General features: G+C 50.4%; 4 protein-coding genes across 4 annotated transcripts, besides 1 other annotated feature; 2 read left to right on the top strand and 2 right to left on the bottom strand.

Annotated features, from left to right (window-relative positions):
• Window positions 1–14,872: part of a sequence feature (contig 1.130 1..308583(1)) that runs on past both edges of the window.
• On the bottom strand, window positions 153–4,834 carry ANIA_07678 (protein pom1; the record flags this gene model as incomplete). The annotated part of the gene is made up of 4 exons (XM_675855.1): window positions 153–269; window positions 430–4,390; window positions 4,480–4,654; window positions 4,729–4,834. The coding sequence occupies 4 exons, from the start codon at window positions 4,832–4,834 to the stop codon at window positions 153–155; spliced, it is 4,359 nt and encodes a 1,452-aa protein (XP_680947.1).
• ANIA_07677 (PEX28-32 family peroxisomal membrane protein) lies at window positions 5,797–7,686 on the top strand. The gene is made up of 3 exons (XM_675854.2): window positions 5,797–6,035; window positions 6,107–6,247; window positions 6,299–7,686. The coding sequence occupies exons 1-3, from the start codon at window positions 5,878–5,880 to the stop codon at window positions 7,551–7,553; spliced, it is 1,554 nt and encodes a 517-aa protein (XP_680946.1). The 5' UTR covers window positions 5,797–5,877; the 3' UTR covers window positions 7,554–7,686.
• ANIA_07676 (putative ABC bile acid transporter) lies at window positions 8,548–13,294 on the top strand (the record flags this gene model as incomplete). The annotated part of the gene is made up of 5 exons (XM_675853.1): window positions 8,548–8,586; window positions 8,640–8,948; window positions 8,997–9,528; window positions 9,670–13,171; window positions 13,285–13,294. 5 exons carry the CDS (start codon window positions 8,548–8,550, stop codon window positions 13,292–13,294), a joined length of 4,392 nt encoding a protein of 1,463 aa, XP_680945.1.
• ANIA_07675 (uncharacterized protein) lies at window positions 13,878–14,692 on the bottom strand (the record flags this gene model as incomplete). Its single annotated transcript, XM_675852.1, has 5 exons — window positions 13,878–13,882; window positions 13,941–14,216; window positions 14,282–14,305; window positions 14,453–14,547; window positions 14,610–14,692. 5 exons carry the CDS (start codon window positions 14,690–14,692, stop codon window positions 13,878–13,880), a joined length of 483 nt encoding a protein of 160 aa, XP_680944.1.

Below are 14,872 nucleotides of genomic sequence, written 5' to 3'. Positions count from 1 at the left end.
GTAGCGGACATGCGTTGTGTCAACTCGGCTCCCACCGTCGTAACAATAAACACACTATTCACGAGGTAACGAAAGAAAGGCGCAAAAAAAAAGAGAGAGAGAGAAAAGAAATAACGAATAACTGAGATCAAATCATGGCAGACATGCAATGTTCAAGTGAGGGTATAAGAAGAAGTGTCCTGCCTCATCCACTGGCTTGTTGAACCAGCAGTCAATATAAGTCGTAAGAATCGAATCAAATCCACAAGCGTCCCCGGCCTGCTATGCAACTGAATGATCAAACAGAGTATTATTACAGATATGCAAGAAGTGAAGGAAACAGGATAAAAGAAAAAAAACACAAGACCACTCATCATTTGGGCTTCTATCTTGAGTTAGCCATGTCGCTTGGGGTTGAGTTCAGACTGGTGCATCAGCCGGTCTACCTACCAAGCTTGTCGCCGCCGCCGCTGTCGCAAGGTCAGGCTTCCCGCTGATGCTTCTCGCAGAAGCACGAGGCAATGCGGACCCTGGTGTAGTCGTTAGATTTATCCCTCGCTTGGCGGGCGTTGACGGAGGCAATCCGCTGACAGTCGAGTGACGCTTGCCAGCTGTCGCTTTTATTGGCGACGGATTCGAAGGGTCGCGGCTGCGGACAACGGCGCCATTTTTGAGACTTGTGCCGGGCGGTTCTGGGAGAGGTCGACCCGTTGTCGGCGTGGACAAAGTATTCGCCCGCTTTCCTGGGGACTGGCTTCCAAAGGGTCTCGGCCTGGGCGCCATTCTGTGACCCGTCATGAATTCATGTCGTAGAGCTTCGCTGGGAGTTAAACGGCGTTGAGGATCCCATCGAAGGCAACGGGAGATGAAGTCCAAAAATGCCTCATCGTCACACTTCAAAACCTGCCGGAGCTCTTTTGAGCTAGGGCGTCGCCTCCGCCCCTTGGACGATACTGTAATTCTCGGCTTGCCGAGAGAATCAAAGAAGAGCTTCCTCCGAGTGCTCTTCTCAATCAAGTGCTTCTCCGGCGGCCCAAAGACCTCCATGATGCAGGCAAGCTGCTCTTGTTCGTTTTCGCCGGGGAAGATGGGATAGCCGGTGTAAAGCTCCGCCAATATGCATCCCAAACTCCACATGTCGATTGGCATGCCGTAAGACATACCAAGGATAACCTCAGGAGACCGGTAGAAGCGACTCTGGATGTACGTGTATACCTTTTCGTTCTCGAAACAGCTGGACCCAAAGTCGATGACCCGGATCTCCGAACTGAGAGGATGGACAAGGAGAATGTTCTCAGGTTTAAGGTCACAATGAATAACCTTCTTCGCCTGCAAAAGCGTGAGGGTATTAAGTATTTGCCTCGTGAATCGACGGATCAGCTTGATACCAAACCCCCTGAAATCGTGCGCCTTGATAAACTCGTACAGGTTGATACCCAGCAGTTCAGTTGAGATGCACAGATGTCCCCGAAAGTAGAAACTCTGCGTGAAATTGACCACGTTATGACGGCGATGCGGATCCCACTCTTTGAGCTTCTGAAGAAGGTTGACCTCAATTAGAGCTTGTTGGTGGAACCTTTTCTTGTTGCGGATAATCTTCACTGCAACCAGGTTGCCCGTTTTGTGGTCGATACACCGGACAACTTGACCAAAGCTACCTTTACCCAGAACATCAACCACTTCATAGCGGTAGGCCAAATGGTCACCTAGAACAATATTGTAGTCTCCGCGGTCATCATCGTAACCAAAGTTCGTTGATTGTTGGTTCAGATCTCCGACGTGCTTCTTTGCATCTTGGGTACCGCAAAAGTAAATGTCTTTAAAGTCGATAATTTCCCCACGCTCAAAGATGTTGAGATGGGCTACTCTCAGAGCCTGAGCCGGATTGACATGATCCTTAGGTCCGGCCCTGTTGCGCAATTCATCCAACTCCCTTGCAGCTTTTTCAAAATCCTTCCGCTTGGTGCCTAATCTTCGCATTTCCTCGTCCGCGATCGCAATCTCTGTCTCAATTCGGTTCTCAGTTTGCGAAGTGGCTGCCATATTTGACTTCGCTGAGCTGATAATCTTGTGCACCGGCGAGAGAATTGAAGACGCAGACCGATGTTGGGAGTTATCGCTTTCATGAGACTCCCGAGAGACAGTAGGTGATAGTGACAGGCTCTGCTCGCTGCTGAAGCTCGGTTTTCTGAGCGCTGGATTTGCCACATTAGTTAAAGAAGATTGCCGCCTAGACTTGAGGTATGATGGCTTTAGGGTCGGACTCGAATCCTTTCCTGTCGAAAGGTTGTTCCAGGTGGCGGAAGCCGGGAGCTTAGGAGGAGGCATCAAGTCAGACTTTTTGGGGTCTGTATTTGCATTGAGCGCTTGCTGAGTTTTCGAAGTGCTCCGCTTGCGCGACAAGGTGATTTTGTTGCGCAGAGTAGTGGTGGGCAGTCCATTGCTATCAGGATCGGAAGGGATAGAAACGGTCTCCGAGTTCGAGAGTCCAGAAGATCGGGTTTGAGGACGAGGACCGGTCAATTTGTACGACTGAGATATACGGGAAGAGTAATCTGCGCTGGGTTTCTGACGGAGATGATTATACTCGCTGTTGCTCTTCGGCAGTGCATAAGAAACGTACGGAGAGACAGTTCTGGCTCCACCAGGCGTATGACCGTCGTGAGAAGCAAGTGCACTAGAACTGCTAGCAGCCCTTAAGGTGATGCTAGACGATGTACTTAGTGCAAAATGCGACGTGCTGCTCCGTGCTTGAGGAAGAGGATCTGCATCTTCATCGTCACGAAAAGAAAAGTAGTTTGCTTTTGAGGCGGTCAAAGGAGTGCTCGGTGTTTTGGATACGTGTTGTGCGGATGGAGTTGATGGGTCCGTATGATCGTCTTTGTCAACCAATGCCTCGATCTTGGAAGTCATCGGTGTTCCCAAGGGAAGTAGGTTCAACGGTGGCAGCTTCATGTTTTTCTTACCGAACGCAACACTGGTATGCGGTTTGGCTTCCGGGGTTTTTATTCCGCGTTCATCCAAGACCTCAGAGTTACGCTGGCCGCTGGTTGACTTTGACTCGGAGATATGGGTGGATCTCAAGAGCTCAATTTCCAGAGGCAAACTAGACTTGCGGGGTGCCGAGAATTGTGGCTGGTCCGACTCGCCCTTCGGGGATTCATAGGCTTTGGGAATAGCAGGAACTGGCGGCACCTCTTCAGCATTATTCATGGCATGCTCCACACGAGGCTTTGGGGTCGGAAGCCGAGAAGATGAGAAATTCTGAGACAATCTGGTTTGCAGTGAGCCGCCCGAATTTCTCGCAGAGTTATAACTGGTATTCGACGACAGAGACAAGCCTGAACTGTAGGATTTTCTATTCGGATCAGGAGTAGTGCGATTGGAGGAGGGGGTGGCACTTTTGCGGGGAATGTTGGAAGGGGAGTAAGTTGAGGAGCGAGGACGATGTGGCAGGGGTTCAGTTTGGCTCGGCGGTGTATTCGGCAGTGGGTGAGCTTGGGGTGCCGTTGAGAGGCGCTTCAGCCGCCGAGCATCAGTCGGACTAATTGTACGAGCACCAAGGCCTGTCGCATGGAGAGGCATCACGGATACTCGCTTTGCAGATGACGTTGGTGTTGGAACCCTCCCAGCTGTGCTCTTCATTGGGGTTCGAACAGCATTGGTTGATGAGGAACGAGAGTGATCCCCCAAGCCGGTAGTCGTTAAGAAATTATCGCCAAGTTCGCTTGAGGGAGGTTGAAAGGACTTGGCCTTCGCACTGCGAGCATTCGACGGAAGCCGCGGCCCGTTGAACCCATTCATTTCATGATGCTGGCTTCTTGGGCGGAGATAGCTTGTTTGGTCCGGCCGAGTTGTGTCAGCACTGGCTTTTCTGGATGATAGACTTTGGCGCCTCGCAGAGGAAGCTGTAGGTAAAAAACCGGGCCCAATTGATTTGCGCGGCGCTCGCGGTGTAGGATTATCAGGCGCCTGGTTTTGTATAAGGCTCTGGCGACGATTTCGACCGGCTGCAGTTGATGCCTGCGGGCGGGAAGACGAGTCCGAGGAAATATTCTGCCCTATCAAGCTCTTTCTCCGTGACGGGTAGCCTTTAGCTGGTCCAGGCGTATTATTATCAATATTATTTTTTGCCCATGGATTGGTGGGATGGAAAGAGGTTGATTGTCGGTCATTTCCAGTTCCTCCGGTCGTAGGCAAAGGAAAATGGTTCAAGCTCGGTTCTGCTATAATGCTATTATGAAAGTCGTCGAAGTTAACGGGAGCAAGGAACTCCATATTCTCGGCAGTATTCTGGTTAGCGAGATTACTCATGCTCGTGGAACGCAGGCTAATACGTGAATTGCTGTTCTTTAGAGATCCGGTCGTCGAGTCAACGGAGGAGTTGCCAGAGTGGTGAACCGCGCCCGAACTGTAAACAATCGCACATTAGTTATATGAGATGGATAACAGACAATGACCAGCGATGAGAAGCGAGAACGGGCAACTAAGGAAACAAACCTGCGTGGTTGCTCTTGTGGGCGCGGGCCTTGGGGCACCCTCTGATCGCGAATAGAGAGCCTCCGCTTGCTCAAGTTACTCAGTCTAGATCCGGCAAAATTATTAGAGGAGGCATCGGTTAGGAAGGTCGTTGAAGAGTGCTTTTGTAACCGTCTGCGGCCAGGAGTAGTAGGATCTACATTTGACAGAAGGTTGTTAGCGATTCGGAACCCCAAGATAACTCTCACGGATAGGCTCGAGATCCCTTACCGGCCAACGCGGCGTTCTCATTTCCCAGCGGACTAGACGGTCTGGACTGCACTTGACGCAACTGCCCCTTTCCTGCAGTGTGCTGGTCCGACAGCTTTTCCGGCATGGTCACACTTCGGTCGGGGAAGCTCTGGACGCGGGGGATACGCCCAGGGAGAGATATTTACGGCGGAAAGCGAGAAAAATTCGGTGTGAGCGCCCAATCGCAAGAACATTCAGAAGCGAAATTGCATCAATGCCTAACGAGAGAAAGCCTTGACCAGCAGCGTCGCGCGACCATGAAAGGTCGTTAACGGTCCATTGCGGGGATCAAGAACAGCAGGCTCTGTTCCAAGAATTCTGAGATGCGTAGACACGATTCTGAATATGAAGAGTATAAGACCGTTGGCCGGTTCTCCAAGAAGCAGGTTGGGGTTATATTGACTGTATCGAAGCAGTCGACAAAGAAGTTTGGTCGGGGAGCAGTTCTGCTGGACTTGGCGTTGGTCAGGGTACGAGCGTAAGTAAACTTCGTATAGCACCGGAGGAAGGAACAACAGCGTAGTGAATGGGCGAAAACAAACACGTTGAACGAGCTATGTATCTTCGGGGCTGTCCTGGAAGCAGACAAGAGGAAGCGAGTCCGAGAGAAAGGACAACAGTAGTCTAAACCAGCAAGCCGACCATAACAATAATAATAATAATCTCTTGAACCACCACGAGACGAAACTAGTGCCCCCTGCTCCTTTTTTTGTGCTGGGTCCCAATTCTGCCTGCAAACAGCACAAACTCTCGAAATTAACCGCCGATCGCTGCAGAGCAAGCATGGTCGCATTCGGTCGTGAACTCTCTCTGTCAAGTCGGACGCAGTATAACGCAGTATAGGACCGAATTAGAATAGATGATTAGGATAGCTATTATCTCTATTACAACCGACAAGCCGCATTTTATGCCTCTAGCAGAAATACGGTGCCTAGTATTGAGTTGATAAGGTAGGTTTACTTTGTCTTGGCGTATTACCTACCCCAATCTTCTCGGCTTCTGTGCCTGTCATGAGCATGTGCTCTCGCTACATCGACCGAGTCCCTCCAACGTCATTCTCCCCAGTATCTCACCCGTCAGAGATGCGGTACCGTCTTGTTTCTGCGGCAGCATCTTGCTCAAGCTATCATGCAGGAATACACCCCCGGTGCCTTCGCTGACCGCGATGATCCCACCCCGCCTTTACGAGGTCGACAGACCGCATCAACAGACGATCAAATCTCCAGCCGCCATGAGAGATCGGTATCGAGCATCCGTCAGTCCATGCAAGATAGGCTTCTCACAAAGTGCGTTCCTTCAAAAATCTCAATACGCCCCCTTGACTATGGATATCACTTCTTGCTAATCTGGACCTTAGAATCCTAGAACAGGTCGTCCCCGTGGAAGATGTGCACGATGAATCGGTCTCGGTGGGCGCAAAGCCCGTCCCTCCAGATGCTCAGCGACCGGCTTTCAGTCTTCCTCTGATGGGCAACAACTTTCGACGATTCAATGCGAGGTAAAAAATAATCCATAAGAGGCAAGAAATGGCCGAAGCTGAATCTCGCAGAATCGGTATTGTTTTCCACTTTCAGGAGCAGGTTGAGCGCCTATTTGCCTGGAAGCAACCGTCCCATACTTTTTCGTTCCTGTTCGTCTACTCTTTTATATGTCTCGATCCCCATCTACTGGTCGTACTACCCATTGCGACGATACTTCTATTTGTCATGGTACCTACGTTCCTGGCGCGCCATCCTCCGCCGCCCTCAACGTCAACATCCAGCATAACTCCATACTACTCGTATCAGGGCCCTGCGCTGGCTCCGCCAAAGACGATCAAACCTGCGCCAGAGACGTCCAAAGACTTCTTTCGCAACATGCGGGACCTGCAGAATTGCATGGCCGACTTCTCTGATCTGCACGACTCGGCAGTTTCCGCTCTTGCTCCAATGACAAACTTCTCCAACGAAAAACTGTCTTCCGCTGTTTTTCTCTCGTGCACAGTCCTAACAGCCGTACTATTTCTGACTGCACATCTTATTCCCTGGAGGTATATCATGCTTATTGGCGGCAATGCCGCACTCTTATCGAAGCATCCCAACATTCAAGAATTCCTTCAGGGTCTCGCCGCTGAACTTGGCAGCGAAGAGTTGACCCAGGTACCCTCTGGCAAAGCACCAGCCCCGCATATGCCCTTCATGAAACTGTTAGATGACATATCACTGGACTCATACCCCGAGGAACGTGAGGTGGAGATATTCGAGATCCAATACCGTTCACTAGCCCCTTACGCCGAGCAGGACTGGGAAACGTTTCTTTTCAGCGCGGTACCATACGATCCCTTATCCCCCTCTCGCATCGCAGGCGATCGGCCCAAGGGGTGCCGATTCTTCGAAGACGTCCAGCCCCCAGCCGGTTGGGCGTGGAAGAGCAAGAAATGGGAGCTAGATCTCGACTGCCGGGAATGGGTTGTTGAGCGTATGATCACAGGCGTTGGCTTTGAAGTGCCAGGGAGCCCTTCCGAAAGCGGTGCCGGCTCTGATGAGATTGGTGGTTGGGTTTGGGACCTTCCATCGGCGTCATCCCTTAGGAGCGACGATGATGTAGCGTCTGCCCTTGGATATGGGACCCTTGGTCAGATTGGGGAGAAAAAGAAAGGCAAGAAGAAGGGCAAGGAAAGGGCTACCCAGGACTACGAGGAGAAGGGGAGTCCTGGGTCCAATGTTATGGGTGAGTGGAGGCGAAGACGCTGGGTGCGGATCGTCCAACGCATCAGTATGCCAGCAGAAAAGGAGAAGGCCAAGAGCCGTGGTAACAATGCCTGATTGTGGATATCCAGAGATGGACTATTCTTATTTCTTGCTGATAGCAACTCAGACATGCAGCTGTACCGAAGCAGGAAAATCTCATTATCTCATTATTATTCAGAATCTAAACACCCAAAATAAAAGGTCTCGATAAACTCTCCATTACTCTCTGGTTTACGACTTCGAGAATCCAGTCCATATCTTATAGAAGTCCGCAACTGTTAAAGCTCAATTCGGGCTCAGGCGCCTACTCCCGTCGCTAAAAGTACAACCATCACGCGAGTTGGGTCCGTATATGGTTCGCGATGCTATGTTGAAGGTTTCACTTAAAGAGCTCTCTAGAGCTTCGTCTGGATGCAACGACCTTTCACTGTTGATTATGATGACAAGGCAGAACCTCGAGAGCATGCCCTTTACATACTCCATCGGAATTATGTTGTCTGCGAACTGCGGCTTGACTTTTTCTTCCTTTTTTTTGACAGTTCAAGTTGAATGGAATTTCCAACTGCCCTCGTTAGTATACGGTATTGCCCTCTGGCGACTATTATATCTCCAACGTCCCTTGATGCCTAAGCTATAGCCATCAGAAAGACCCTAAGAAGTAAAATCTACGCTAAAGCTCATTCTGTCGCTATGATCATAATGCGGAAGGCTAATCTGAGCCATGGGCCAGTACTAAGATGAGACCAGAAATATATATAAAACCTAACATTGAAGGTTTTCTACTTAACTTGCCGAATATCTTACTTGTTAGCTCCACCCTTTGAGCTCAAAGCCATAAGTAGCAGTCTGTAAAGCATGATCTCTACCATGTAGACTTGTGGTTAAATACTTTTAGTGCCTCCTCGATCATGATTAGGGCGTGGTGAAGCAAATGAGGGCCTCAGGCATGAATTCCTCCACCAATCGGTCTGGCCGGTCGTTGGAGGTTGTCCAACCTCCCCTCTCAGAACTCATCCTTCCAGATGGTTGCTTATTCTTATCCTTGATTATCCAGTCAGTGCCATTCAGAATGGAGTATGGCAGACTGGGTGGGTGTCGAGTCATCTGGGTAGGTTACACCCTCCATTTACACGCCTATTTTAACAAAAGTCGTGCTGATAGGACTCGCCCAATGCTCGACTATCGCCATGCGCAGTCGCATATTTTTGCCTGGTCCCAGCGGCTATCATTCTATGGGCTTCACTGAGCCATGTTCTTCAGAAACTGCCTTTTGTCCGCCGGCCAAAATGGGCCACGCCTTTTGTTAAAGAAGTTCCCCCAGGTGCAGACCTGCCTTTGGAGCATGCAAAGCATCGTCTGGGCTGGGTCATATGTCTCTTGGTGGTTTCATCCATTGGTGCCGCTGCGCAAGTCATTAAACTCGTGCTTAATGACCCGGATCTTGCTAGTTTTATTCTTCTTTTTTCTTGGGTAAGTAGAATGCTCGCTAAACGAACGAGGCTGATATTGTTTATACAGTCGGGGGCTGTACTACTGACGGCTATTGAGCGCCCGAGGAAGTGTCCGACAGTACTTTTCCCATACTTCCTGACTACAGGGATCATAGAATGTGCTTTCATCGTAAACCGCGATGCTTATGCAGTATCTAACTTGTTTGGTTTTCAGCTGGCAGCAGCGGCCGCTTTATTGGGTTGCGCTGTCACGCTTGCAATGCCCCTTCGCCCGGCTTCGCTTCCCTGCATTGATATCAGTGCCGTGGGGCAGAAACCGTCCAGTAATTTTCGAAGTCCGGAGGACAATCTGCGGCTCTGGCAATTCTTCACAGTATCCTGGATGGCTCCCTTGATGGCCATAGGTAAAAAGCGGCAGCTAGACGAAGATGACGTTTGGTATCTCGGGTTCGAGTTTCAGCACAAGAGGCTGCACGAGAAGTTTCGGCAGCTCCAGGGAAGTGTCCTTAGCCGCCTACTTCAGGCCAACGGCATCGATATTTTTATTATTAGCGCAATTTCAATCGTGCAAATGATATGTGGTCTGACACCCTCCCTATGTGGGCGAAGCGGTCGCTAATCTAGCGCAGAATTCTCGACACCCCTACTCTTCCAGCAACTCCTACGGGCAATGAAAGCGGAGAACCGCTCTAATCGCGTTGCGCTAGTTTATGCGCTGTTATCACTTGTGCTCAGATTAGTAGCTGCGCAGTCGCGAGTGTTGAATCTGTGGTACGGAAGAAGATGCTACGAACGCAGTCGTGGTGAAATGATGATGATGGTGTACGAGAAAGCTTTGGTGAGGAAAAATGTATTCGACCAAGCCCCCGGTGATAAGCCTGCGGAAGATGAGCAGCAACACGAAGAGCAAGCTGGTACTTCCCCGAAAGTATCTTGGCTCTGGAGATTTTTGACCTCGTGGCGAGCACCTCGTAAAGAAAAGTCCAAAGCTCCAGTTTCGATGGGAAAAATTTTCAATCTCCTTCGCGGTGATGTATATGAGGTGGCTCAGCGGTTCTGGGAGATTGACACATTGCTAAATCAACCACTGGGCTTGGTGATAGCAGTGGTTCTTGTCTGGAAAGTGCTTGGACCGTCCTGCTTCCTTGGAATCTTGGTAATATTAGTGGCGCAGTCTATTAATGCACTAATCACTCGCACGCTTCTTCGCTGGGAGAGAGTGCGAAGGGTTGCAACGGACGCGAGGCTTCAGGTCTCGTCTCAGTTTGTGGAAGCACTCCGCCATCTCCGTTGGTATGGTTGGCAAGACCACTGGCTTCAGCAAGTCATGGAGGCTCGTAATGTCGAGTTAAGACTTCGCGTCATAACTAGGCTATGGGGTCTTGCCATTACCTTTGTCAGTACCTTTGCTAGCGGCCTCTTTCCCGTCGTGGCTCTTTATGCCTATACGCTGTTGGCCGGCCATCCGCTAAGCATTGACATTATATTTCCCGCACTACAACTCTTCACTATGCTTGAGGCTCGGCTTAGCGAAATACCGAGTTTGATCACTGTGTTAATCAATGCGTCTATTGCTATGGAGCGGATAGAAGACTTTATGACTGAGCCTGATAAGGAAAGCAGGGCTGTCACATCGTTCGGAGATTCCGCTCCACTACGGCTGCAGTCTTGCTCCTTTGCTTGGCCTGGAAAAACCTCACCTGTCCTATCTGATATCGACCTGAGCTTCTCTCCGGGTCTCACTGTTATCTACGGTAAGGTGGGATCTGGGAAGACAGCTCTCCTCCAAGCGCTCCTGGGCGAGCTAGACAGAACAAAAGGAACTTCCTGTATATCCAGTGAAATGATGGGATATTGTGCGCAGACACCTTGGCTGCAGAGTATGAGTATCCGGGATAACATTTTGTTCTCCTCTCCGTACGATGAGCAGCGATACAAGCGAGTATTAGACGCTTGTGCACTACTTCCGGATCTGTCCAATTTCAAGCACGGCGACCTGTCATTTGTTGGTGAGAATGGGATAGGGCTTTCTGGAGGACAGAAGGCACGCGTTGCCCTCGCTAGGGCGGTTTACAGCACGGCTAGGATATTGCTGCTTGACGATCCTTTGTCAGCACTGGACCATAATACGGCCGAGACAATTGTTCGAAAGTGTCTAACAGGCCGTCTAATGGATGGTCGTGTAGTCGTTCTAGTCACGCACCGCATCCAACTTGTTCGTCATCTTGCTAACCAGATTGTGCGCATTGAGGATGGCCGGGCGATGGTGGAGTCTGCTGAGTCTGTGGAGGATGGTGTCGACGAAATAAGTGATAGTCAGAAGGCCTCAAACAATCCCGATGCAGTGGATGAGGCGGAGCTTGAAGACCACTCAGCGGCCGTTCCGTCCAAGTTCATTGAGGAAGAACACCGCGCTGAATGGGGCGTCAAAGCGGCAGTCTACTGGAATTACATCAAAGCTGGAAAGTACAGGTGGTGGTTGGCACTAATCATTGTGATTTCGGTATATCGTCTAGCTGCAATCGCGCAGTCCTGGTTTCTGAAGGAATGGGGAGAGGCATATAACGAAGTCACCAACGTGTTTGGGCACCCTACCTGGGAATCTGCCTCTGAACAGTGGACAACATTCTCAGCCATACCAAGGCCACTGTGGTGGATGCCACCAAATCCACTTGACAAGTTCCCTGCGCCGATTGAGGACGTGCGGCCGTGGTTGCTGGTCTTTCTCGAAGTTACGACATTCACGGCTGTCATAATGCTTATTGCTCGACTCTTCATGCTTATCATCGTTTATTGCGCGGGTCAGAAGCTCTTCCAGGAAGTTATGCAGGGCGTCAGCCATGCAACCTTCAGATACTTTGATGTGACTCCTGTCGGGCGGTTGATGAACAGACTGACATCAGACATCGGTGTCGTTGATGGTGATATCAGCCAGCAATTTCAGCTCATTGCCTTTCAAATAATCACCTGGATATCCTCCGTGCTTGTCATCGCCTCCGTCAAGCCAATATTCCTCGCCTTCTCAGTATTATTCACCACCATATTTGTATACACATTCCTGCATTTTCTCCCAACTTCACAGAGTCTCCGACGGTTAGAAATGGTTTCCCTGAGCCCTCTGATATCCAACTTCGGCGAGCTCCTCCACGGCCTAACCACAGTTCGCGCTTTTCATGCCGAGCCCCGTTTCCAGGACAGGGTAATAACTGTTGTCGACAAGTTCCAAGGCATGGACCACTTCTACTGGTCCCTACAGACCTGGCTCTCCTACCGTTTCCAGAGCCTTTCCGCCCTCTCCACTTTTGCCCTGACTGCTCTAGCCCTCTACACTGACGTAACCCCGGGTCTCGCAGCGTTCGCCCTCATCGCAGCAAACAGCTTCATAATCTCCACCAACATTCTTTGCAGACAGTATGGCCAACTGCAGATGGATTTTGTATCAGTCGAACGCGTCGACGAGCTCCTTCATGTTGACCAAGAGCCGCCAGGAACAATTACGCCTCCAGCGTCCTGGCCGAGATTCGGGGCGGATATCGTCTTTGAAAATGTTGAAATCCGCTACGCGCCACATCTAGACCCGTCCCTGAAAAACATCAATCTCCGGATCCCCGGCGGCTCAACAACAGCCCTGATCGGCCGAACCGGAAGTGGGAAGTCAACTCTCGCAATCTCGCTGCTTGCAGTGGCCACCCCGGCCCCTCCCCTAGACCCAGGCTCGAGTTCAAGTTCCGGTCAGATCCTCATTGACGGTATCGACATCTCCCAGGTCGACAAACAGGCCCTTCGCTCCCGTGTCACCTTCGTCGCCCAAGACCCGGTCCTATTTGCCGGCAGCATCCGCAAAAACCTTGACCCTGTTTCCGAGTACACAGACACCGAATGCGAAGCCGTACTGAACCGCATCTGCAATGGTAACAGTAACGGCAACAACGGTGGCAACAAACGCAACTGGACACTAAGCACGAACGTCGATGCCGGTGGCCGCAACCTTAGCCAGGGCGAGCGCCAACTTATTGGCATTGCCAGGGCCGTATTGCGCCGTAGCCCGATTGTAATTTTGGATGAGGCGACGGCATCGATCGACAATGAGAGCTCGCTGGAGATTCAGCAAGTGCTTAGGGAGGAGATGAGGGAGTCGACAGTTGTGACGATTGCACATCGGCTGGAGGCGATCAAGGATGCGGATTATTTTGTTGAGTTGGAAGGGGGCGCTGTAAAGAGGAGCGGGTTTGTGAGGGAAATGTAGGTTTGATAGGTAGAGTAGGATATGGGTCTATCGGATGGCAAGGAGTAGCCGCTTCTGGGTAGACGCACGAATGAATTGTGTAATAGCAAAAGTGCTATTTATGTAATAGAAAGACTTGAGCAAAGCACAGTCAAATATGAACATTCACGCATACAGATCGCATCAATCAGACTTGCCTCGTTAGTCATCAGGCAGCATGTAGAATCCAGAGGCACGAATCTAGGTCATCTCAGGACCAGCCCTAAACATCCTGAAATCAACTAAACAATGTCTCTGCACTTATCCAGAGCGTCAACATGGAGACAGCACCCGCGCCAAGCACCACTGTTCTCTTCCGCGAGTGATTTCCACTATTTGGTACGCCTGTCTCAAATACTCTAGACGCATCCTCACAGCCCATCATTGGAACCGCCCAGCCTGTCAAAGTGGCCACCGTACTGAGGGACATTTGCGTATCCTGATCCGTCATACCGTCACGGCTACTTGTAGTACAGAACGATGGCAGGGCCGTGCTTGCTTTACTGATCGTGGTGGTTGACACAAGCACAGAAGGCGTTGTTGAGAAATATGGCTCAGAATGTGTTTCAATCAAATCAGTGCGAATGGTGGGAATCACGAGGATGATATTCAACGTTAGTATATCCGATTCCCTGGGTTCGTGTCTAATCCAAGGATTTGAGCAAATAGAACTGGGTTCCTCATCTACACTGGTCCGCGATAAAGTAGAAGGAATTCCGTCGCGGAGGGAAGGGGCCCTGGACGTACCCTGGATCGGGAAGTAAGACGGATACTGACCGAGGTTCTCATGTGCACGCAATATAGGGACTGGCGACTGAGAACTGGAAAAGTATTCGATGCTTGTGGTGCCTCCTTCTCCTTCTCTTTTGCTGTGGTTCTCGGCGAATGGAGGAATAATAGAAAACGAGGAAATGCCATCACACAGAATTGTCTCTGGGGCATTCACTTCCAGTCCTTCGCGGGTATATCCTGTCCCATTGAAAGCGCACACCGCATCTCCTGATTTTAAGGACGATTCATAACCTAGAATTCAGCAGTATTCATTAGACTGAGAATATAATGTTAGCAGCAAGTCAGACACTACTCACAAACACCAGCTCGTTCGAATCCGACTGGGAGAATTGAAGACAGCCTATTAACAACCACCGCATTAGCTCTTCTAGTCTATTCACCAGCGTGACAAAGATCAGCGGAGGTGGGAAGAGAAGGGCCATACTCAATCTCGCAAGATCGGATTTCAGCTGTCCCCTGCTGCGTACAGGAGATGATGGACGAGCTCTGTAAGGATGCTGCGGCGCAGTACTGCTTGTTTGGGGCAGGGCAGAGGAGGTGGTTAGTTTTGGAATCACTGAGGCTTTCAATTAGTCCAAGAGGCCAATGATATATGAAGAGAGGTGTGCGAGAAGCGAAACATACTATCTGAGTTGGGCCTGGGTGAGGGCCGATTGGGGGATGACGAGGGTGAGGATGAAGGTGAGCGCTATAAGGACGGGGCTCATTGTGCTGGTCTTCGTGTTCGTCTGGGTATATTGACCAGAGAAGAGAAATTGAGGGAAAGGATATGAATGAGAGAAAGTGAGAGGATGAGCAGGTTAGCATGTTTGTTTACAGCGCGTCCCGCAAAGGAAATGAGTGCATTTGTTTAGGGTTGAGTCCAAGACAAGCTTTGATCAATATAT

The sequence above is a fragment of the Aspergillus nidulans genome, chromosome IV (genome assembly GCF_000011425.1).
Source record: "Aspergillus nidulans FGSC A4 chromosome IV".
In the NCBI taxonomy this organism is placed as follows: domain Eukaryota; kingdom Fungi; phylum Ascomycota; class Eurotiomycetes; order Eurotiales; family Aspergillaceae; genus Aspergillus; species Aspergillus nidulans.
Note: the sequence above shows the minus strand (reverse complement) of the source record. Positions and strands in the feature narration are given on the sequence as shown.